We start from the raw sequence: 24,962 nt of genomic DNA on the forward strand, positions 1-24,962 counted from the left end.
CTGGCGGTTGCACCAAGTCACGCTTTGAGGCCACCTCGCTAAGGCGCGCGCCCTCGCGGCCGCAAAAGGGGCCAAGGAGGGTCAGACGCTGGGGGCGGGGGATGGAGAGGCCCGGGCGCCGCCGGGGTGGCGCGAGGTGGCCGCGGCCTGCTACCTGTGGTGGACAGCACCGTGCTGGCGAAGAAGAGCGCGGAGGTGAAGTCCCAGTTCCAATTGCCCGAGGCGTTGCTGAGCACCGACACACCGTAGTTGCTGGCCTCCAGCACGCGGCCCAGGAACTGCTCGAGCTGCGGCTCCGACAGGCACTCGTGCTCCTCCAGGAAGCGGCGCTTCAGCTTGCGCAGCTCCTGGCGCAGCAGGTCCTCGTAGGGCAGCTCCACCGAGGAAAAGACCACGGCGCCGAACACCAGGTAGAGCAGGTAGCCCAGCACCAGGAAGCCGAAACACCAGGCCGAGCGGTGCCGCTCCACCAGGCGCACGCAGGAGCTGCCGGCCAGGGACTGCAGCATCTTCCCGCCGCCAGAACAGCGCCGCAGACCGGCCGGAGCGGCCGCCGCCCCTCGGCTTGGGCTCCGCTCCGGCCCGCGCGCTCCTCCCGCCACCGCCCGCCCGCGATTGGCTCGCTCCAGCGACGCTTTTCTTCCCTCTTTCCTGTTTCCTTGCAATATAAAAGGCCCAGATGATGTGGCAGTGACGTGGGCGCTGGCTCAGGTAACCGGAGTCGGCGGAGACCGCGCTCAAACTTGACCGAGCGCGGGGCTGGGCGCGGCCCCCGAACACCCCGCCCGCGGCGCGCTTCCAGCCCGCGGCAGTCCCCGACCCCCGCCCGGCCTCCTGCGCCTCTCGGCGGCGCCCCTGCCCAGCGCCCACCGTCGGCCCCTGCCGGGTGGGTGAGGGCGGCGGGGCCACTTCAGGGCAACGCGCTGCCCTCCCCGCAACTCCTGCCCCCGCGTATTTCCGCCTAGTCAAAGCCACCATCAAAAAAATAGCTAGCTCCTGATCCTGTCCTTCTCTTCTTATTGCCCAGACAGTTGGTCCATCTGGAGCCCGCGGTGGTGGCGAAGTACCCGAAACCACCGGCGGAAAAGCACCTTCAAGTGCCCTCGGACCCACACACCCCTCAGAAGGCTCCCGGGGAAGGAAGCGTCTACAGGGGGCCTGTTTCTGAGCTCTTGATCTTTAGAACAGGACCTCAGGCGTTGTGCTAAACTTTGGACCCAGGTGCCAACTACCAGAAGCAGCAGCTTCTCAAGCCCTTCTTCTCAGGGATGGAGATGTTGAGAGGGGTCCGTGGGCTGCCTTATGGCAAAGGTAAAAAACCATGACCCTTTCTGAAAAGGTAACTTAGCAGCAGGCCTCAAGAGTCTTGAAGGAGTGTGTGTGCTAAGAAAAGCACAGACAAGCTGACCTGAAACATCTCTGTCACATGTACGCAGCATCTGGATGTCTACCGTACACAGATAAAATAGCAGCCAATCGGGAGCATTCTGGATGTTCCAAAGCAGTAAAATTATGGTATCTCAAGAGGGGAGCTGCTTCCAAAGATGTGTTCAGACTGCTGAAGCATAAACAAAACCCTACAGAATCTCAAATATATAAAATATTTGCATTCTGCATTGTAAAATCAAATTATTTCTGCATAGTAGATTGCATGGAAATAAAACCAGCTCCTACCCCTTGCCCATAGGTGTTAATAGAGGATATAAGTGACTTTCATTTCTCGTGTTTTAAAATATTTTTAAAGTTTTCTACAGTAGCTGTGTTTTCATAATCAGGAAAAGCATTAAAGGTAAAAGTGTCTTGTACAATTATTTAGAATAAGAAAATCACATTTTATAAGTGTCTAACACACTCACCAGTGGTTCTTAACTCTCAGTAAATAATCCCTCCCTGCTTACTCAGAGGATTGAGGTCATCCTTTGCATTCCTTCTCTGTACTTCAAAAGCTCATCAGTAACCCATTTCTTTCCCTTGCTCCCACCCCTGAGGAAGAACAGGCCTCCTTATTTTCAAGGTGAAGCTATCACCCCAGCCCTCCAAGTCCTCCAGTCTCCCGAGTAGTCACCATCAGCCAGTTCTCAGCTCTTCAGGAGCCTGAGTCCCTCCTTTCCTGACTCCTACCCTATCCTGTCCTCTGTGGGTTCTTTAAGCCATGCTCCTCCTACCCTGTCCCTGATCTTTGCTGATGTGACCTTTCTGGATCCACTTTGTTCCTGAGGCCCCCTCTCCCTGCAGCACGCCGTCAGAGTCCTCCTGCCCTTGCCCGCCTCTTCTCCTGTGCTTCTGCTCATAAGTGTCCTCCTGCTAGGACACGCCTTCTCCTTCTCTGCCATAGTAGAGGTCCTGTCCTTCAGGCCTGGCTTGCATGTCATATGTCATCCATTGAAATATGGCACCCAGCAAGATGTGAATTCTGCTCCTCCCAAATCACATAACCCCTCATGTGCCACAGTCTCTGGCACTAATGTCACTTTGTGTGCAGGCATGGTAATGTCATTGTCCTCTCATGCACATCCACAGAGATGGGAGCACAATTGCAGGTGCTCTGGCCCTCCTCTCATCAGAAAGAGGGTCTGTGTCCTCTCTGCTTAGGCTGGGAGACTTGTGACTGTGTCAACCATAGAATGCATCAGATGGGATATGTGGTGGTTTCCAAGACTGGAAAGCACAGGAGCTGTTTACCTTGTTCACTGGAATGCCTTGCCCTGGTGCCCTGCGCCACTTGGGAGGGCCACGTGGAGGTGTTCCAGATGACCATCCCATTGTGCCCAGCCTTCTGCCCATCCTCAGGAGACTTCAGACATGGGAGCATGGCTTTCTTCAGTCCTACTGGCTGGGCCACCTGGTGACTTGCATCTCCCGGCTGAGCTCCTCCTGCCTGAACCAGGAGCTATGTTGACTGTTGTTTTTAGCCAGTGGATTTGGGTCTGGCTGCCTGTGCCAAGACAGCCAACCAGATAACATGCCTTTGGCCTGCACTGAACTTTGAAAGCCATCATTGGATACTTGCCCTCCCTTCCCTCCTCCTTCTCTGAGTGAGACACTGTTCCAGTTCTACATTACAACCAGGCCAAGGATACCAGATACTTTTTGTCTTAACTGTGTTTCACCGTGACAAAATACCTGAGATCAACCAAAGGAGGAAAGGGTCAGGTTGACCCTGGGTGTCGGAGCCTCCAGTCCATGGCCAGTGGCCCTCATTGTTTTCTTGCCTGTGGCGAGCAGGAATCAGGGGGAGACCTTGGGGGAACAAAGCTGATTGCCTCATGGTGGCCAGAGAGAGTAAGAGGAAGGGGCTGAGGTCCCTTGTACCCTTCCAGGGCACAGCCCCACTACCGAAACCACCTGCACCCTCAGGGGCCAGTCTGTGACACCAGAGTCCTGTGTGTACAGGTGTGGTCCCATCATTGTCCTCTGAAATGCACATCACAGAGATGGCCTTCCTGACATTTCCACTACCCACCAGGGCCTTCTGCAGGGGACCAAGCCTTCAGCACGTGAGCTTTAGGGGGACACTTAAGATGCAAGCCATCATACTCTTGCAAGATATGCTACCTTTGGACTACAGGTAGACACCAGAAACCTCCTGGGAGTGGTCCTGTGGGGGCTCAGATCCTGCCCCCAGGGAGGTCAGTCCACAGAGCCTTCTGTAGCTCTGGCTGTGAGAGATGCTGTGAACCCCGGGGGCACAGTGTGGCGTCTCCTTTCCTCTTCCTGGCCAGATGCACTGTTGTCAAGGGAGTTAGCAGACTCAGGGGAGTCAGGTGTCCTGCACTGAAACCTTGGCCCCAAGGTTCATACAGGCCTCTCTGCTGACTGGCTCCTCCCCTCACCCTCCTTCCAGCAGGGATTCAGGGGCAACAGCGCATCCTCCTTTCAAGAGGATGGGGATATGCAAGGAAACTCAGAAGAGCCCCAGGATTCCTGAGAGGGCAGCACTGGCAGGATGGGGCATGAGGAGTGTGAGGGATGCCGTGCTCTGCCCATTGCCTCATGTCCCTCCCAGGACATAACTTGTGGACAGTGGTCATGTGTCATGCGAAATAAACCTGGGCCAGAATCAGCGCTGCAAAGAATCACTGCTGTGCTGCAGGATGACATGAGGTGTAAACCGGCCCAGCTGCCTCAATAGCTTGTCCAGGAGAAGAAGGTAGAGATGCTGGCTTTACACAAACCCATTTCTCTTGGGGTCCAAAGTGAACAGTCAATCAGCAACCCCTATAGAACCTCGGTGTTGTAGTTCCACTTCCAGAAACTGACCCAAAAGAATTGGAAGCAGGGGCTTGAACAGGTATTTACACACCCCTGTTGTCGGCCACATCCTTCACAATGGTTAAAAGGTGGAAGTGACCCTAGTGTCCATTCACAGATGAGTGGATAAAACATATACGGCCATGCATACGATTGAGGACTAGGCCATCTCAAGAAGGGAGGAGATTCTGACACGTGCCCTTGAGGACAATAGGTGGCATTGGCACGAAACAAGGCAAGCACCGTGCCAGTGCATTTGTGTGGGGTGTGGGGAGGAGTCAAGGTCACAAGGACAGAGAGTAGAGCAGTGGCCACTGCAGCAGGGGAGGCCTCAGGAGTGACATCAGTAAGTACTGAGTGTCCGTCTTACAAGATGAACAGAGACCTAGAGATGGTGGCATAGCATGGCAGCTGTGCCATGTCACAGAACTGGGGAGTGCTTCCAGCAGTGCCTGGCTCTCTCAAGAGCACTGAAGCCCAGGGCAGCCACCACAGACTGGGAAGACAGGACATAGCATGCCGGCCTTGTCATTCAGATGGGAGGTTTTATGATCCAGCGTCTATGACGTTGGGGTCCCTGAGGATGGTGGACTCCTGATCAGGGATGCGCAGGATGCCCAGGTCCCTGACTCCCAGGTGGTGCCATGCCCAGGTATTGGGGTCCATACCTTGCAGACCCTCAGCCTGTCATGATTGGCTAGGGTGTTGCCACTCTCCTTTCTTCTGGTCCTCTGGGGAGTGTGGCTCAGGTCTGGGCCTCTGAACAGGGTCTGCTGGAGATTAGCCAATGGCAGATGCCTCCCCTGGGATACTCCAGCCCTTGCAGGTCCTGGCAGCTGGTCATGGCTGGTCTGAGTGATGCATATAATGCCCTTGCCACATCTCTGGCTCTTTGCCACCCCTCCTGACCAATTGCATCTTGACTGTGAGTGAGGAAACATAACTGAATCTTCTCACCTCTCAGTGCACCCCTGCAAAGGATAAGAAGGGGAAAGAAAAGCAGAAAGGGCTTTCCTGGAAGCAAGTGAAGAAGGGGGAGGAGCCAAGAGCCTGCTGTCTCCTGCCACCCTCCAGGGCTCAGAGGGCTCAGCTTGCTCCAGGGCTGACCTGTGAAGGTGGCAGCCTCCTCATTATCCACTCAGCCACCCCACCAAACAGGCCTGTGTCCAGCAGCTTGGAAAGGCTCCCTCAGGCTTGCTGGTCCCAGGACTTTAGCCTCTCATCCTGGAGCCAGAAGAGAGAAAACAAGAGGGGGCTGCATCCTCTTGCCCCAGGAGTACTTGGCCTGGATGCCCTTGCCAGTGCTCTGGAGTCCTCCCCACACCTGGGGCAGCAAGCTCCTTGACAGCACACCATGCACTCTGCAGCTGCAACACCCCAGCAGGGTGGTCGCAGGGCACTGGGTGGCACCCAGGGAGCTCCCCAGCAGAATGTGGCTGAAGGTCGGCATCTCGCCCCTCCAAGAAATGACCTGCTCAGAGAGGATGTGCTCAGGTCCCAGGACCCTGCGATTCCCCACTCATCCCTCTGACCTCTGGGACGAGGACTCCAGGGAATGTCTGTAAGCCTGTACTGCAAGTGCTCTGAGACTTCTAATTGAGTGCAACCTCTGGATCCCAGAATAGCCCCGTCCCTGGCCCGGCCTGTGCCACTCTCACTTGAACTTTCTCCTGTCTTTCAGGACCTCATGTAGATGTCCCTACAAATAGACACCTCAACCTTCTGAGCCCATGGAAGCCACCTCTCCACCTTTGAATTCATGCTGCATGCAGTATCTGTGTACAACTGCAGGTCTTAAACATGCACCCATTAGATTGCACACTCTTAGGAGGAAACCTGGCATTTCTATAGTTCTTTGTATTTTCTTCAGCATTCTGTCACATGATATCTTCACCATAAATATCTTTGATTGATTGATGAATAAATGAGGAGGCAGAAGGGAAGTTCAGAGAGATCTGAAGCAGGAGAGGGACTCAGCCCTCTGCTGCTGACTTGGAGGAGAGCCATACAGAAGCCAGGAATCACAGAAGGCTCCAGAAGCTGGAAACAAGCCCCATCCACAGCCAGCAGGGAAACAGGGATCGGAGTCCTCAAACCACACAGGAGTGGCTCCTGCCACCTGTCAAGTAACTGTGCAAGAGAGTCCACCTCCAGAGCCTCCAGAGAGGGAGGCAGCCCTGCCCACACCTGTGTTGGGCCGAGGCCTCATGGTGCCCAGACTCATGACCCTTAGTGATCATGAGATAACAAGGCTGCATGATCTTTTTTTTAAATATTTTTTATTTTTTAGTATTCGGCGGACACAACATCTTTGTTTGTATGTGGTGCTGAGGATCGAACCCGGGCTGCACGCATGCCAGGCGAGTGCGCTACCGCTTGAGCCACATCCCCAGCCCAAGGCTGCATGATCTTAAGCCACTAAGCTTGTGGTGATTTGTCATGGCATGGATAGAAAACTAGGACAATTAGGATGTACTGGGGTCGGAATGAGTGTTGAATTTAAACACTGTGCCCGGCCACAAGTGTACTGAGCAGTGCTGCAGTTGAGGACATCGCGTGGCCCCTCTGGGCCTGTGTCCTCAGATGGAAACCAGGAGGACATTGACAAACTTCACAGGCTTGGGTGTGTCGGGGGCGAGGGGCGGGGCTTAAGAAAGATAATGTGCAAATACTTGCTAAACACAGTGCTGTGGAGCTACTGGCTCTCACTAAGGAGGGTGGGCTTGCTGAATTACTTAACAGGGAGAGAAGGCCTTTCGGTTCTTATTCTTCCTGCTTCTTTAATGAGCTTCTACTTTTGCAAGGGTCTCTCCAGGGATGTTGTACACCTGACATAATCCTAACTGGGGAAAAGGTTAGATTTTCAGACCTGCCCAGAACTTGGGAACATTAACAAAACAGTGCACTGGGTGAGTCAGGAGGGGCCAGCTGCTGGCCCAAGTCCAGCCCTCTGATGAGCTAGACCAAGAGCAGGAAGCAAGCACACCAATGTGTGATACGCCGATTGCTTACGTAGGGGTAGATGCTGGGCCAAGCAGCTCCCATTTTGCCTCATTTAAAACCCCAGCAGGTCCACAAAGTCAGAGAGGCCTGTTCCTGCAGGTGGATGGAGCAGCCAGGGCCTGTCCCCATCTCTCTATTTCTCAGGTGTGTAGATCTGCACCTCCTCTTTGTGTAGTCACACACTCGAATTCTTTGCCTTTGCTGTCCTTTCACATTTTCTGTTTAATTCTTTTCTGATTTTCCCCCCTCTCTTTGCTGCCTAATCTTCTTTTATAGACAATAATATGAAGCTCACTGATTCAGCTCATCTGAAGGGTTTGGGACTTTGGAACAAGTACCCAACATGCTGTGGCTTCACAGGCTTCTGCTCGCCTTTGTGACAAGTCTGCCACTGTTGAGTCTTCGATGGGCAGGGAAAGTGCCTCTCCTCCCTTCACAGCTTCCACAGGGCCCAGCACAGAACTCCTGACAGCATGAGATCACGGGGGACTCCTCAGCCCAGACAGAAGAGCCAAGTTCACACCAGGCGCTGGCTGGTGCCCCCCCCCCCCCCACGATGGCTCACACAGTTCCCACTGGGAGCAGCCATCCAGGAAGGAGAGGCAGCCTAGAAAGGTCCTGAGCAGATGCTTATGTCAGTAGGAGCTTTAAAACATGTTCACCATGAAACTCCAGAGTCTCAAACCAATGGATTGAGGATGAAATAGAAGAACGGCCAGGATTCCTGAGCTGCCACCTACTGAGAGACCCTTTCACAGTCAGGGGCGGGGAAGGAGAACCGGCCCTCACTTTCCCAGCTCCCTTCCCAGCTACCTGTGGCTCAGGTTACCGAGTGCCTGAACATCTGGATTAATTTCTGGGACTTGGTTTTCTCATGCGAGATGAGGCCTCGCTGCCGTTCTCCACCGCTCTAGAGCTTCTTCGCTGTGCTCACGTCCCCTGGCCAGCCCTTCACCTCAGCAGGGCCACTCAACTCCCAGTCCTGAAGGAACAACTGGCACCAGAGTGACCTTTCACACAAAGCAGCTGGGAACTGGACGATCATAGGAGGCCACTGCTTGCAGTGGTGGCCACAGGCTGCACAGGCGACCACCCTGGGAAAAGGGACACACAGCATAATCACAACAGTTCACTGAGTGGGGGCAAGAGCTCAGAGCGGGGAAGTGGCTGGAGACAGTGGCCTGCAGGCGTCATCTGTGAACCTGTCACCGAGGGCTTGCCACGCACACAGCGTCTTACCACAGGGCAACCACCCCAGGGCTGAGAGGGGAACATGGATGTTGAGGGAGGGTGGTGCCAGGGAGGCACGGTGCTGGGGAACGCAGAGTCCCAGCCTCTCTGGAGGATCATCTTCCCAGTGCCCTCAGCACTCGCAGAAACACGGGGAGACCTGGAGTCACCTGCTTTAGCTGGCCCAAAGAAGCTGGGAGGAATCCTGAGGAGACATGTGGGAGGCAGAGTTTGGAGCTCAAGTCTCACCAGATAAAGTCTTGTGACTGCCTGGGCTCGTGTCACCCAGACTCACCAGACACAGCTCCCAGGGGTCGAACTGAGCCTCAAAACAGGATTCAGCACCCACAGGAGACAGAAAACAGACTCTGGAGTCTCTGCAACTACTACTAACAACATCCATATGCAACAGAAGAGCTGCTGACCACATGGGCAGGCTCAGAGTAGAGTCATGAGGAAAGCACTCAGTGGAGACTGGGCCCAGGGCAGCGGGAACATTTGACTTGGTGAAAAAATACATATATATAAAGCAGCTGGTTATAACATGTGAAGAGAATGAAAGGAAGAGTCTGTGAAGTTGAGATGGGAATTGAATGATCTGAAGAACAAGAAGAAAAAATGATTTTAAAAAGGATTGAAAAAAATAAACAGATTCAGATAGCTGTGGGTCTGCATGTAAGCAGTCTGACATGTAAGGAATTGGAGCCCCCGAAGGAAAAGAGAGAAAAAGAAGAGGATGGAAAAATATCTGAAAAAAATATATTAACCAAATCTTCACAAGTTTAGAACCGTCCACAAGAGAAGGAATGACTCTTTCTTACAGAATAACTGAGAAACACTACCTAAGTCCAAAAAGCTCTATAAACCCAGGAAATATAAATGCAGAGAACCACACCTGGGCACACCATAGTTCAACTAATGAAAAAAAAAAAAAGTAAAAAGGGAATCTTCAAAGTAGCAGGAATAAAGGACACTGTATCCAGGGATCAACAACAGGCCAGAGACATTGGGCACCTTTAAATTTTAAAATGCTAGGAAAAAAAAATAACTGCCAACCTAGAAGTCCATGTCCAATAAAAATAACCTTTAAAAGAGGGATAAAAATAGACATGTTTGAATCAATGAAAGCTAATTACCAGCAGAATTGTATTCAAGACAAGCTAAATGATGTCCTTCAGGCTGAAGAGAAATGTCACTGGATTTGGGGATCTATAGAAATAAAGGTGTAGGGCAGAAAAAGCTACATACATAAGTAAATCTAAGAGCAGTACATGGGGGGGCTGTCCTCATGTGATTTACTTAAGAGAGAGGGTGCTCAGTCACTGTTAGACGGTGTTCACAGTTCACTCCACATTAGGACAGGAATCCCAGAGCAGGGGAGGGGTGAGCCGGTGGGACCCCACTCTTGTGAGCATCTCGTGGTGATAGGGAAAGGGAGCAGAGGAGGGGTTGGGTGGGTGGGAGTAGAAGGGGGAGGTTTAAGCAGGAAGAAATTTCAGTGTTAGGTATGAAGTGGTAAGTGGAACAAAACTGACTTACTAGGGAAACCTGAGCCGATCAGAACCCGAGCTATCCAGCAAAGGATGGGCAGAGGCCTGAGCAAACACCCCACCCGCAACCCAGACAGGCTAATGGATGCAGTGAGAAAGGCTCTGCCACCTCAGAAATCACGAATGCAACCTTGATCCTCAGAGAAATGCAGACCACAGCGGAAAGCCCCTCACCCACAAAGATGACTGAAACCGAAAAGACGGGCCATAAAGTGAGGACGTGCTTCAGAAACACACAGAGCCTGTACCAAGGACGGGGCGGGAGCTCCCAGGACTGAGCCGAAGCCTCCAAGTCACATGGCAACCAGTGGCTCCACGGAGCCCAGGCTGGTGTGTGCACAGTGGGTTAGACCAATGGGGGAGACAGACAGCCTGTCTCACTGACCACTCCAGTCAGCACCCATGGAAATGGTAAGGAAGGTAGAGTCCGTCAGGACACCCCCAGGTCATTGGTGCAGGCCAGGTGCACTCACAAGGCTGAAGTAGTAGACAGAAGCTGGAATAAAGCAGGAACACATCTAGTTTCACAAGATCTTCTCCCATTTTTTTTTTTCTTTTTTGATACTGGGGATTAAACCCAAGGGTGCCTAACCACTGAGCCACATCCCCAGCCCTTTCTATTATTTTTTAAATTTTGAGACAGGGTCTTCCTAAATTGCTGAGGCTGGCTTTGAACTTGCAATCCTCCTGCCTCAGCCTCCCCAGTCTCTGGGATCATGGGCGTGCGGCATCACACCTGGCTTCCAATATACTTATTATTACGAAAGAAAAAATAGTAACTTTGCAGCAAGAGAAACCCACAGACAGCATCTCATCCAAGTGACCAAAGTTAGCATCACCAGTATTAAGACATCAACTTTATTTCACCTGTGACACAATACACTGAGAAGAGCACACCAGGTTTGGGTGTTCTTAACAAACTAATTATAAATAAATATCAGACAAGCCCACATTTGGGGACATTCGATAAAATCACTGACAATTATACTTAGGAAGTATCAAGATTGCTGGGCATGTGCTGCTGCATATCAGTAATCCCAGGGACTCAGGAGGCTGAGATAGGAAGATCACAGTTCAAGGCCAGCCTCAGCAACTTAGTGAGGCCCTATGCAGCTTAGTGACACTCTGTCTCAAAATAAAAACTAAAAGGGCTGAGGATGTGACTCCTCAGGAGAGAGGAGGTAGCAGTGGATTGGAGGCTGGGACACATTGTTTTCCATTAGCGAAGAACTGGTGGATTCTGAATAGTCCATAGTTTAGTAAACGGTGTCACCCCAACGGTGATCTCTGACCTCTAATAATAGTGCTGTGGCCATACAAGTTACTGACATTAGGAGAAACCAGGTTGATAGAGAAATACTCTGTACTATTTTGTAAGCTTTTCTGTAAGCTTGAAATCATTTCACAATGGCAAATTAAAAGGACAGAACGCCTGGCAATCCCAAGTGTTATCAAGGACATGGAATAATTGGAACTTTCCTTCATTGTTGGTGGGAATAAGAAAGGCTGCAACCTCTTTGGAAAACAAGTCAGTGCTTTCTCATCCAGTCATGTGTGCGAGTCATCATGTGACCCAGCAATCCTACCCCCAGATGTCTTGCAAGAGAGATGGAGTCCTCAGGAGGGCTTGTCATATAAAGTCACTGCAGCTTTATCCGTGTTTCATTTCTAATTGTGTACATGCATGCGGTGGAATGCTCCTCAGCAGTAGAAAGGAATGAACTCCTAGAACAGAACTTGGAAGAAGCTAGAAACTATGTGCTGTTGGAAGAAGCCAGACACAAAATGGCATGTGTGGTTTGGTTTCACGATATGAGACCCTGCAGATTTTGAACAGTCTATAGTGGTAAGGGTCAGACCACTGGTAACCTGGGGTGGAGAGAAATTGCCCAGGGATGTAAAGAACTTTCTGGGGAGAGAAAGAATTTTGTATTTTGGCTGGAGTGGGAGGTGCCCAGATGGAAACACTTGCAAAAGTGGTCACCTGTGCCCTTGGGACACACCAACGTGACTGCAGGTAAATTATAGCTCAAGAACAAGTTTAAAACATGAAAAAAGATTTTTTTCTGTCCCAGAAATAAAACAATATTCTTTGCATTCAAAAATAAATAAAAGCTCTTGCCCTCAGCAAACACACAGGCTATAGAATAAACAGTCATTAGAGGCCATTAAGAAAATGGCAGAGCCTAGGGGTTCAAATCCACTCACCTGGGTCAACTACCTCTGGCACCACCTACTATTTAGAGCAACGGCTGGGTGATTTAACCTAAGTCTCAGTGTCTTCCTGGGAAACAGCAATGGTAATTGTGCTAGCCGCTCAAGACGTGCTTGCAGAGTGCTTGGCGTGGTGTCGGACACAGGGCAAACCTTCCACCACTTCACAAAGTGGCAGGGCTACGCCTTTGTGCTCGCGTGGATCATCAGCACATCTGTGGCACCTGGCGCAGGAGGCATGAGGTACAGATCTGTGGGATGAAGATACCTGGTGGCCAGAGGCAGCCAGGTGCAGGACAGGGGGAAGTGGGGCCTGTGGGAGCCCGTGGGAAGGCATCTGTGCTTGGCCTTCCCCTGGGCCTGAGGCATCTTTCACCCCAGCCTGGCCAACACTTGGTCCCCAGAAGCATGACACCTGTCTACGCTCCTGCCTTTCTCTCAGAGCCACCCCCTGCCTGGAGGGAATGCCTTCCTCTTCCCTGGCCATCCTCAGTCCCACCATCTCCTTCAGGAGAGCTTCCCCATGAGTCTGCCCTCTGAGACCCCAACTCTGAGAGTCTACCGAAGGCCATTCCCTTGGCACCGTGGGTCTTGCCTTGTGAGGTCACTTTTGTCTCTTGGTCCCTTTCCCTTGGCTGAAGGTCTCAGGAAAAGAGCAGGAAAGGGGCTCAGGCCACATACCCAGAGGGGCCATCATGGGGAGCCGGGGGAGCGGGACTGCAGCTGGCCCAGTGGCTTCCGCTCTGTATGTGAAATAGCAGGTGAGATCATTGCTGGGTGTGATGGAAAGGATGATGAGCGTGAGTCTAAGGAGGGATGAAGGAGGGAGGGATCTAACCAAGGGACACAGGGAACATCGAGATGCCAACAGCACCTTCCCTTGGAGACCACTGGAGACCACAGAATAGAGCAGGTGACAACCACACAGGCCTGCCATTATCTGAGTGGTCTTCAGTTCCCTGTGGGGAAAGGGGCTGCTAGTTTGTGGAAGGGTGAAGGAACAGGAGAATCCAGGGTCCCTGGGTGGGGACATCAGTTAACATGCTGGATCACGTAGTCCAGGCTGTGTAGGAAGGAAGTGAGGGCTTTGAGGGGCTGATAAAGCCCAGGGGGCTGGAGGGCTGAGTGGAGGCTGGTCTCCACAAGAGGGAGGTTCCATGGCAAGTGGAGGGGGGTGGACGGAGAGGAAGCTGCAGTCACAGAGGTGACTTTGGAGGGTCTTGTGAGGCCTGGGTGATGGCGGCCTCCAAGATTCAGGTTTGCCAGGCGCAGGGTAGCAAGGCATGGGGCCCTGCCTGTGACCTCACTGGGACAGGGTGGAGAACGAGGCCACAGGCCAGGGCAGAGGCCTCAGGGCTTCAGAGGGAGCGGCAGAGGGGTGGGGGAGATGGTAGCTGAAGGAGGGAGCTCTGCTGCTGGCCATGGCCCTGGTCAAGGGTGGCTGTGGGTTGGGAGGTGGTTTGTCCCCATCCACCCTTGGGTTGAGGCTTGGTTTCAGTGTAGTGGTGTTGAGCTGCGGGGCCTCTGGGAGGTATCTGGAGTCATGAGGGACCTGCCCCCAGGAGGGGATTACTGAAGCATTTTTAAGGATGGACTCATTCTCATGGAGCAGGTTATGGTGAAGCCAACCTATGTCCCGTGCTGCCCCTCCTGCACACACACCAGCTTCTCTAATGCCCTTTTACTATGAGGAAAATAAAATGAAGTGGATGCAGGTGCTGTGCTCCTGGACCTCCAGATCTGTGGGATAAATAAAGCTCTTTTCTTTATAAATATCCCAGCCCAGGGTATTGTGTGACAGCAACAGAAGATGGATTGAGACAGTACCTTTCCACTGAGGAGCAGGTGTTTGGAAACTGATTCAGGGACTCAGGAGTGTGCTTGTGCCTTCCTCAGCCCTGAGATGGACTCAAATGGGGGCCTCCACCAAGGGAATGCCAGGAATGTGCTGGAAAGACGAGGCTTGGAGAAATCAGAGGGGAGGCATTGGAATAAAGAAGTAGATGGGTTGGCTCTGACCAGAGGGTGCCAAAGGATAAATGGAAGCTCTTCACAGGAGAGGAGCCGTGAAAACCCCAGTTTCAGGAGAGGAAGGCAAGGGGTCCCTGGGCAGGGGCCTTCCACTGGCACTGTGGCCAGTGCTGTAGGGCAGAACCCCCTGGTCTAGGATGTCCAAGCCAACGGAGCCAGGCAGCAGCATGGGTGCAGATGGTGCTGAGACTCAGATGGTCCTGGCCACTGTCCACCTGGCCAGCAGGGGTAGCTCTGCTCCTGTGGGACCCCCACTGCACACTGGCTCCCCACAGCCCACCCACCCCCACTCCTCACTGGGTCCCCAAACTCAAACACCTCACCTCCAGCTTCGAAAATACTGTCACTGTACACCAAACACTGGCGTGGGCAGGATAGTATCCCCGTCCCTGAGGAGGGGCATTTGGGAGTCTCCATCCTCCGTGAGCCCATTTCTCAGAGACCTTCTTTTTCCTTTAAATATTTTCCCTCTTTCCTTTCCTATCATAGTTTCACTTTTATTTGGTGCTTTGAAGTCGGTGGGTGATTTCTATACACATCGTTCATGAGGTGGACTCACTGGAGCAATCTCACCATGATCACCACGGAACCGGGCCAGGCGTTGTGAGTCGCTTCCCACAGCCCAATGACCCAAGTCTTTGTCAAGGGCGTCCTGGTTCAACGTGCTTTCATTGTCACAGAGGAGCCAGTCCTTGGAGCTGCAAGGTCACAGAGCAAGTGACAGGCCCATGAAGCTTGCTTACAGATGTCGAGGTGCACTTGGCAATGGATTTAAAAGTGAAACCCAAGGACTTGGTAATGACTTCCTGCTGCCGCCCCCTCCTTGTCTTTCAAGGACTCTCACGTCTCGGAGAAAGGTGTTTGCTCTTTGCTGAAAACCACCTGGATGCCAGTGGAAGTCAGAGGTGACCGGCAAGGAAGATGAGGGAAAGGGGGCTGCTCTTGGGCAAGGAGCACCCTCCGCATCTGTGACCATCACATGGCACAGACGGGCCTCCGTCAGCGGCTCTGAGTCTCTGGGTCGCCACCTCCAGTCCAGAGAATAAGCCAGGAGTAACCTCCCCACAAACTGCTTCTCTGGTGAGCTTGGCTCTTTCAGGCTTGGGGTCGGGGAAGGAGAGGGTTTTGCAGTCGGTTGTCTTTGACCCAAAAGTGCTTGGCCAGAATGATGAGAAGGACAGAGCCCAGAACTCCCATGTGGTTAAGCAGAGACACAAATCAGGGGTTGGGCGTGTAAATCATTATGAACCCATACATCCAGCAATTGGGCTTTTTGGTATCTGACATTTTACAATATTTAGTTGGATCATATGAAACCGCTATTTTCACAGGTAAAGTGATGATAGAATGCAAACCATTTCATATGGTTTAAAATAACATTTTTCTAAGACATAAGCCAGCTAGGATCTACTCTGGAACACACACCTCTCCATCGAACCTTCAAAACCCCCAGTTTTCCTTCTGTTTTTCTTCCAGACAGGCATCTTGGGAGGCCCATTTCCTGTCTTGCTCAGTCCCCAGGGCATGCTCCTGTTCTCATCCAGACCAGGCCCTGCCTGGAGCCTCCAGAGGAAACGCTGGGCCTCTCCCACAGGGGGAACCAAGGAAAAGATCAGACCCAAAGGCCCTGTGGTCACTGTCCAAGAGCTCCCGAATCCACCTTTGACCCACCAGTCCATTACCCATGGCGATGTCAGTGGTCAAAAGCATGACCCGGCTGCCCTTCCTTCCATGCTCTCGCTCAGGTGAAGGGCGAACCTCCACCTCATGATACTGTACCCAGTTTGAGAAATTTCTTTTAGCAATTTGAATGCCATGAACATACTCATGGCTAACTGGTCCATGTCATTATATAGTCACACACGTCCTGCCCCCAGAAGTTAAGACGCTGCTGTGCCAGCTTACCACTGTCCCCTTTCCATTTGTGAAATCACAGGGCCACAATCTGACTCTGGCCTGAGCATCCTGGCTGCTGACTCCCCCAGCAGAGCATCTCTCTGTGCCCCTGGACACAGGGTCAGCCTGGCACTGCCCTAGCTGTCCATCCAGACAGCAGGGCCTGTGCTCGCCCCACCTCAGCCTCCCATGGCACGAGAATGGCCTCAGGGCCAACCCTCTGGAGTGTGTGCTTCTGGCTCTGATTTCTTTGCTAAGCTCTCAGTCTCTGTATCTCTGCCCAGTTGTCTTCTCTCCCTCACCTCCCAAAGCAGGGGAGGTCTTCCTCCCAGCTGCCGTTCTACCCATCAAGACCAGGTCCAGGGTGAAGCAAGCAGGCCTGGCCGTGGGCAGTATGGACGGCACACCCGCCAACCAGGCCCAACAGTGGCTTGCTGCATTAAACACTTCCCTTGGCCCGGAGTCTTTCCCACGCCTCCAACTTTGCACCCAGTGTGGGGTCTCTCTGCTCTCACAGGTCAGTATGGGTCTCCCTGCTCTCATGGGCAGTGTGGGCTCTCCCTGCTCTCATCGGGAGTTAATTGGACACCTCTTACTTCCTTTCTCTGCTGCCTCTTTCTTTTCTTCCCTTCTCTCTCTCTCTCATGGTCCCCAGGGCCTCTGCGATGCACGCTGTCACTACCAGGTGGGCATGGCCTCCTAGGAGGTGGCACTCCTCATGTCCCGCTGCTCTTTCTGGAAAGCACAGGTGTGGTGCCTCTGGCTCTGCACCTGGTGGTTTGCACCCCTAGTCCTCGTGTGAATTTGTCATCTGGCTCTGCTTTTCTCTGATGCTGTCATAGCACACATGTGCTTCTGCGGCTCACGTTTGGCCACAGAGCTATTTCTGCCAGTGTGCAGCCTGTCTATGTTTTCTTTCTTCATTTTGCTTATTTGTTTATCCTTTCTGTGGTACTGGGGACTTAACCCAGTGGCACTCTACCACTGAGCTACATCCCCCACCCCTTTTTAAATTTTTAAAAATTTGACCCAGGGTCTTGCTAAGTTTCTAAGGTTGGCCTTGACCTTGCAAACCTCCTGCCTCAGCTTCTGGAGTCCCTGTGATTTCAGGCATGCCCCTGCAATGGCATGGCCATTCTTCTTAACTTTGGTGTGCTGTCCTAGTACAAGGTGACCATCCCTGCATGGAGGACCCTTAAGCTGTCCTTCTTTTATTGCTGTCTACGCTTCAGCCAACGTTTACGAGGATGGCTGTCTTGAAGGTAGCTGTGTCAATGCAGTCTCCATCATCTAGACAGATGTGTACATTTTATACTTTAAAGGACACTAGAAAATTGCTTTGCCCCCAAACTGGCGCTGATGTGTGCTCCCGTCAGCGTCACCAAATCACTGGTGGTCCCACACTTGGAAAGGGCTGATGCTTACCTCCAGGAGTGGGCTTGACCTCCCCAGATTGGATGGATTACTTTGAAAGCAGATTATAAGGAGAGTTTTCTTTCCCAATGCATTCTCTTGCTTCCTTTCTTGCCACATGATCTTTCTCTTTGGCATGCACCCTGCCATGTGATCTTCTCTGCCACGAGGCCTTCACCAAAAGCAAATACTGGTGTCATGTTCTCCAGTTAAAACTGTGAGTTAAGTAAACTTCTTTTCTTTGGCAAGTCTGCAGTCTCGGGCATTTTGTTACAGCAATACAAAATGGACTAAGACAGGAAAGCAATATTTCACCTTCGACACTAAGTAAAAAGGGGCAAATATCAAGAATCAATTTTTCAAGCCGTGAGAGAGCTGTGGAGGGAATAAGTATCAGGGGAACTAACGTTCTGAGGAGAGAAACTCCCATTCTAGGCAAGCCGATGACTACTAGCTGTTTTCTTCCCTGGCAGCATTTGCCATTCCTGGGCTCTGGCTAAGGATCAGACTTAGCAGAGGGACAAGATGTAGGGAAGAGCTCTTGGCAGTCACTTGAAGACGGTGTTACAGGTTGGATACCAGAGGAGGATATAGGTTACTAGGCTATTTTTCCCATGTTCTCATGGTTTTCCTGAATCCTCAGAGTATGCAGGAAGCAGGTCCCTAATTCAGAGCAGCTGAGTGGAATCTCCCCCTGCTGGGTTTAAGAAACCAATTCCCCCTGGGACATGGAAAAACAGAACCAGCTCCCACTCTGTTCCCTCAAGCAACTGCCTGGTTTGACAGGGCACAGCAGGAGACAGAGAGGGCAGCTCTAAGCCATCCAAAGAGTGGTTCTCAGGAAGTGAAGCTACTGGGCTTTCACTTAGAGTCCTGGGAGGTGCTATCTGGGGAGCACGGTGAGCCTGACCTGGATGGAGTCCCCTGAAACTGGAGCCCATGGTCACTGTCCCGATGCTGCCCAAGCTCTGCCCAGAGTGAGATGCTAATCCCCAGCCTGTGGGTCTGACTGAGAAGCAAGGACAGGGGAATGCGTCTCAGCCCCTGTTGCCAGATGACTCCACACAAGACCAGACAAGGACATTTCAAACAAGAAAAGCCATTATGCCAGTATTCCTCAGGCACACAGCCGCAAAATCACAGCAACTCAAACCCAGCAGTGCAAGAAAGGACCATCTCTTGTGCTCAGGTAGGTTTATGCCAGGAATCGATAACGTAAGAGAATTGATGTTGTTGACCATATTAACAGGATAAAGGAAAAGCTAATACTGTATAATCATTTCAAAAGATGCAGACTGTATTTTATAAAAAGTGACACCCTTTCATGGTGAGGATTTAGAGCAAATTAGAAATAACAGGCAGCAGGCAGACAGGTGCCCTGGGAGCTCATTCTCCTACAGTGTCCAGGCTTAAGGGAGGCCGAGGCTGCAAGTCTTCCCTCCCTACTGTGCAGATGGGCATCACCAACCACCTCCATGTGGTGTTGGTCCAGAGTGCCTGGCAGGCACAATCAGAAAAGAAAAAAGAACGTCAGCTCCACCCCTTGATGAACCTCACAACCTCCAGCACTCATGTGATGTAACTTCATACATAGAAGATACAGAAGTCCAGGATCTACCTGAACTAATAAATGAATGTAAGAAGATCATTACATACAAGTTTCACACGCAAACATCAACTGAATTTCCACTTAATACAAACAAATAAATGAGGGCAGGGTGTGGGGGGGGGATAGAAGTTCATTGGATTAGACAAAGGGGAATGAAAGAAAGAGGGGTGGGAACAGGAAAGACAGTGGAATGACTCAGACCTAACTCTCCTGTGTTCATGTATGAAGACATGCCCAGGTAACTCCACATCCTGTACAAACCACAAGAATGAGAAGTTATGCTTCATGTACGTATGATAAGTCAAAATATATTCTACTCTACGGTCTGTATAACTAAAAACAACAAATAAAAATTTAGAAAATGAAAAGAAACAAAAATTGAAATTTAAAAACATTTCCAGTAGCATCAAAGAATATCAGATACATAGACATGAAGGAAATGAAAGATGATATTGGCAGAATAGATGCCATGTCCCAATCCCGGAGTTGGAGAATGAATCTTTGCCTGGCATAAGGGACTGCAGATGTGTTAGAGTTGAGCACTTTGAGATTGGGAGCTTATTTCAGATCATCCATGTGGGCCCAACCTAATCCATGGTCCTTGGAGTCAGAGAATCTTCTAGTGCTGAGGGGAGAAGCAGGCCGGCAGGATGCTGCATGGCTGTCTCTGACCATGGACACAGGCAGCCACGAGCCAAGGACTCCAGCAAACTCCACAGGTCAGGAAGGGGACTGAACTGATGTCTCCTGCAATCTCCAGGAAGAACACCATGCAGCCAATACTTTGGGACCTTGAAAGCCTCATTTTGGACTCTGACCTTTGAACTCGTGAATGATAAATCCATGCCTTTTAAAACCAAAGTGTCTGTGGTGGGCTTGTTCACAGCAGCTGTAGGAAACACACACATTTTGCACCCATGCTGGTGTGCTGACCTAACAGATTCCTAAACCTGTTGAAGAGGTTTTTGCACTGGGGCAGTGAGGAATGGCTGGAAGAATTTTGAGGAAAATGATAGAAAAAGCCTTAACTTCCTGGAATAAATTGTTAATAAAAATCGTGCATGTTAGTAATTCTGTTAGTGAGGACTCAGAAGGAAATGAGGGGATGGGAGAGAGACCCAACCAAGCACTGCAGGGCACAGAGCGTCACAAGCAGGCTCCCGGTGGAAAGAGGAGCCCGCAGGGCCCAGCTGCCCAGGCCAAGAGAACCAAACCTAGGCCGGCACTGCTGGGAACTGGGAGAGAACCTGGGTACAGCTTGAATGCGCAGCTGACTTTTGTCCCCTAGTCACGTGAAAAGCAGAACTAGCATCTTATGTACTTGGACATTAAGTGGAGATTTCCAGGCAGCGTTGAAGTGGCAGTCTTGTTTGTAAAATGCAAGAAGAAAAAGACAAACTGAGGCAAAAATGATTAACCACTGGAAATCAGCTCTTGGTCTGGGAAATTCTAGATTGCAAGAAATGCTAATGGTAGAGTTACAGGAAAGTGAGTCCTGGAGAGAAAGTCACAGGGAAGCTTCTGCTCATGACTCTGAGGGAATTAAAGATCACAGCATTCAGTCACTTGGGACTCCTTGAAGGAATTGGATCTATGACTCTCAGCTGTCCTCAGCCTTCTCAGCAGAAGCCAAAGGCAGATGTGGAATCACCCAGAAAAGGCCTGTGGGTGAGCCTCACCTAGAGGGTGGGTGCACATTAACACACCAGTGCTCACACATTCTGGAGACTTGGAAGGAAAGAGGCCGCTGGACTCCAGAGGTCTACCAGGGGGAAGAAGGGCAAGTCAGACCAACATGTTCCAGGATCCACGACAAGGCGGGATGTCCCAGGCAGAAGACCCGGAGGCTGCTCACAGGAGGACAGCTGGATTCTGAAACTGCTTGAGACTGATGACTTTTTCCTTGCAGTTTTTCTCTCCTTGTATGAGAATGTCTATATTTAGCGTCCCTGCCTGCCTCCACTCTGTGTTGGAGAGAAGATGCTAACAGATTTTTATGAATTTTGTGGTTTGTGAACTACATCTTAATTTTAAAAGAAGGCAAGGGGAGGAAAAGGAGAGACTTTGGTCGATACCAGACAGAGTTGAGTTGGAATTGGGGATCATGTTTGTTTTTATTTAAGAGACAGAAGAACAGCAACATGGGCAGGGGGCAGTGATGGGAGAGGAAAAGAAATGCTAAGGGAAGTCTCTAGAGCTGTGTTTCTTTTCATGACATTTAACCAACGGGAGTGGGAGGCTCAGATTAATTGGAAACAACCTTTGCTGTAAGGACCTCAGGCCAACACCTGCTGAGGGAGACGGAAGCACAGGTCCTGCCGTCATCGACACCGAAGCAGCTCCGTGGTTTCTGAAATCAGGGCCATGTGTTTTGGAGGAAAGGATTCTCAGCTAGTTTATACAGTGTGATCCACACCTGGGGGCTAAATTGTGGGGTAAATTATCTACAAAATCTTAGAGACAAAGAGGGAGACAGGAATCAACTCACTCCTTTACTTATTCTAATGGCTTTGGTCTTTTTAGGAATCCATCTCAGCTGTATGTGATGGCTTTGCAGACTCCTCCAAATTCTGATCAAGTTGCCAAATATGAAAATGAAACCCATGTCCAGGTTTAATGTTTTTAAGTACATGTCTACATAATTTTAGAAAAAAAATGTCTACATTAGGAGGTGAGCTCTTGGAAGCCTGTGACCTCTGTCCCCCACCTTCTACCTGTGGCTGGCCTGCTGAGCAGCTGGCACACCATCCACCGCTCTGCCTGGGTCTCACTGTCTCCCCTGCCTAGGAATCTACTCCCCATCCTGCTTCCACCACAGTGTTCGGGGCATGCTGCAGCTGTGGGAATCCGAGCCGTGACTGTCACCAGCTCTGGCTCCTGCCCTTCAGGCTGGCTTAGAATACTCAGGGCTTGAAGGTTCTGGGGGTGCGAGGAGAGTCCTCCTGCAGAGGACATGCTGGTGCTGTCCCTGAGCCTCCACATCTGCCACTCATGACCACGCTCCATTGCCACGCTGCACTTCTCTGGTGGGCGAGGAGAAGCTGCTATTGGAGCTGAGGCCACAAAAGCCAAATCACCATGGAAAACTTTAAATAAAGATGAATCTGACTTCTCACAGCTAAATTTGTTTTCAAGTCATTTTGAATTCAGGTATGCATCTTTTTCATTCTTGTGTTCTGGAATCCAGTATTGGATGGTGGGTCCAGAACCTGGGTATAACCAGAAAGCGACACCCAGGTTATTGTGGTTCAGAGAAAAGATTTGACATCAACTGACTTCTTGACTTCAATTCCTCTGTCCCGGAATTTCCTCACCCGCAAAATGGGTACCACAATACCACACCTGTGCCCCTTAGGCTTCTTTTGAGAGAGAATGGATGCAACCTATTGAGAGCTTTAGGAGAGGAGTTTACATAAGCATTATAACCAGACTAATATTATCGAATGCAGGACAAATTAACTATACAAACATAAAATCTACATTACATGATAATATGTAATATTCTTAGATAAATATTTATGTAACAAATTATTTACCTATTATGTTTATATGATATGTAAAACACTATAATGTTGTAATGTAACACAATGTAGCGTATGTAAAACTAGCACAGGAGGGTTGTTAACCATTACTGTACCTGGAGACTTCAGCATCAGATGGAACAATCTGGAAGCCTCTCCTCCAAAGCGTGAACCCATTATCAGCAGCTCCGCATTCTGAGGTTGGGCAGTAGGGGGGGAGGCTTGGGGTATGTTTGTGTCATGGCGCTCTCACTTGGCTCCTCTTGTGGTGGAGAGACAGAGCAGCAATTATTAATCAAGGCCACTGTTCATGGAGACAGTGAGGGAGTGGGGTGACCTCTAAAGCCCTTGGCTCCTCATTGTTCCTTTATTCTCTCCCTTCCCCCTTCCTCGCCCCACGGCTTCCCCTCCTCTTGGGTATCTTTGATTAGAATCTTCTAAATCTCTACTGGATTGTTTTCTGTGGTGAATCTGGGAAATGAGGAACCTCTAAGGTAATATTGAAAGCATGTTTAGTTAGTCTGATGTTATAACCAGGAAATTAAACTTCAAAGTTGTTGTTCTGTCTTGAAATTATTTCCCTTCCTCTTAACTGCAGAAAATGAATGGTCGGTTTCAACAGCCATGTTTGCCTGCAGAGGAAATTGCCTGGCTGCGACTCTGAAGGCATTTATATTAAATTGTGCGTTAGTTCTCTGCGGATGCCCACGAAGGCAATCACATACTCTATTTGTTCTCCTCTATGAGAAAATCTCCTCACCACGTCTTGAACGCAGCCGTGACCAGAGGTGCAATAGAAGGGCTTTGCTTCTCATCCCACGGGTATTACTCGTATCAATACGTGTCTGAATTGTCGAAATCATAGATGGAAACTGGCTTTGGGGACATTAGAAGGACGTGATATCACACCTTGGAATGCTGTTTCTTGGTTTTTACATGGTGCCAGATGTGAATTATGACCTATTACTGTATTCCCAGTTCTTTTTCTATTATTAGAAACTCCACAGAATAGTTATAGTGCAACTGGAAAAACAATAACTGGAAGGCATCGGGAAGTTGTAATCACCATAGGAACCCAGCAGAGCATCTGGGAAAACTCCAGCAGAACCACCATCGGACCCCACGTGGGAGATGGGCTGAGTAGCCTGGCTCCAGGCAGAGCGGCTGAAAGACCCAGCTCCCTCCCTCCACCAGAGAGCTCTCTGGGGTAAGGATGCACAGGAGGCTGAGTGTCCTGTCTCCCGGGATTGCCTGAAGTTCACGCCCTGGTAAATCTGTTATGCATCTTGAGGTTTTTCCCTCTCAACCTCCCAAATATATTCTGCAATATGAAGCATGGTACATGAAAGACACTGTATTACAAGGTCCTGAAGGTTTTTTGTTCTTTCTGTACATGTTCTCTACGCTCTCAGATCTGTCCACCCCAAGCAGGGAGATCGTTTCTGGTTCATGTTTATGCTGCTGGTTTGCATCACTGTGCTGGACACCTGAACAGAGTCAGGAGCGTGCGGTGAAGGAATGGGCACGTTCCTGCAAGGCTTCGAGACCCACTCCAAGCAAACAGCTCGAGTCCCAGGCACGATGCTTGCACGGCACAGAACTGGAATTTTTCTCCAGCTTTTAAAGTAACCACTCTTAAGAATAAATTAGGGTAACTATTACAAAATCAAACATTGATCATGATGGTCATTATTTATCATCTGAAATATCTCATTTTCTTAAAGTAGATATTAAAATCTAGTTATTAAGGTAGTTATTAAAATTTAGAAATCAGAAGAAATGGAATTAGAAGTCTAATTCAGTGTTTTCACGGTCCTCCTGTGGTAGCTTCATAAGATGGTCATGGTTTTTGCTTTGGTCACACACATACTGCCAGGTTCAGGAAAACCGACATGGAGCCTCTAGACGTGGTGGATCTATGAAAGGACTCTGTGTTTCCAGAGCGTGTGCAGAGATCGCACTGACCTTTAAAAGGTGCTCATGTTGCCTTTGCACAGTCGTCACCTCCCACGAACTTACCAGAGCCGTCAACGAAGCAGGCAGGACCTGCAGTGGCCCTCGGGAATGTGACAAAGGCACACATTCTGTCCCTGCATGTGCAGGGCAGGTTCCGGAAAACAAGCACGGAGCTGCAGACCCACGGTGGGCCTGGTACACCTGAGCACAGGCCAGCAGTGACCACTTGGTGCCCAGCCGGCCACACTGGGTGAAAGAGCTGGAACACGCTGCCAACGTAGGCATTCT

General features: G+C 50.6%; 1 protein-coding gene across 1 annotated transcript in view; it reads right to left on the bottom strand.

Moving 5' to 3' along the window:
• The window catches only part of KCNK1 (potassium two pore domain channel subfamily K member 1), a 33,796-nt gene extending 33,099 nt beyond the window's left edge, over positions 1 to 697 (bottom strand). Inside the window, exon 1 of the mRNA XM_081299987.1 lies at positions 155 to 697. Coding sequence (XP_081156113.1) covers positions 155 to 509 — 355 coding nt within the window. The 5' untranslated portion in view covers positions 510 to 697. The remainder of the gene's footprint in view (positions 1 to 154) is intronic.
• Positions 698 to 24,962: the final 24,265 nt, after the last annotated feature.

This window comes from Spermophilus citellus, assembly GCF_964194105.1.
Source record: "Spermophilus citellus genome assembly, chromosome: 6".
NCBI classification, from domain to species: domain Eukaryota; kingdom Metazoa; phylum Chordata; class Mammalia; order Rodentia; family Sciuridae; genus Spermophilus; species Spermophilus citellus.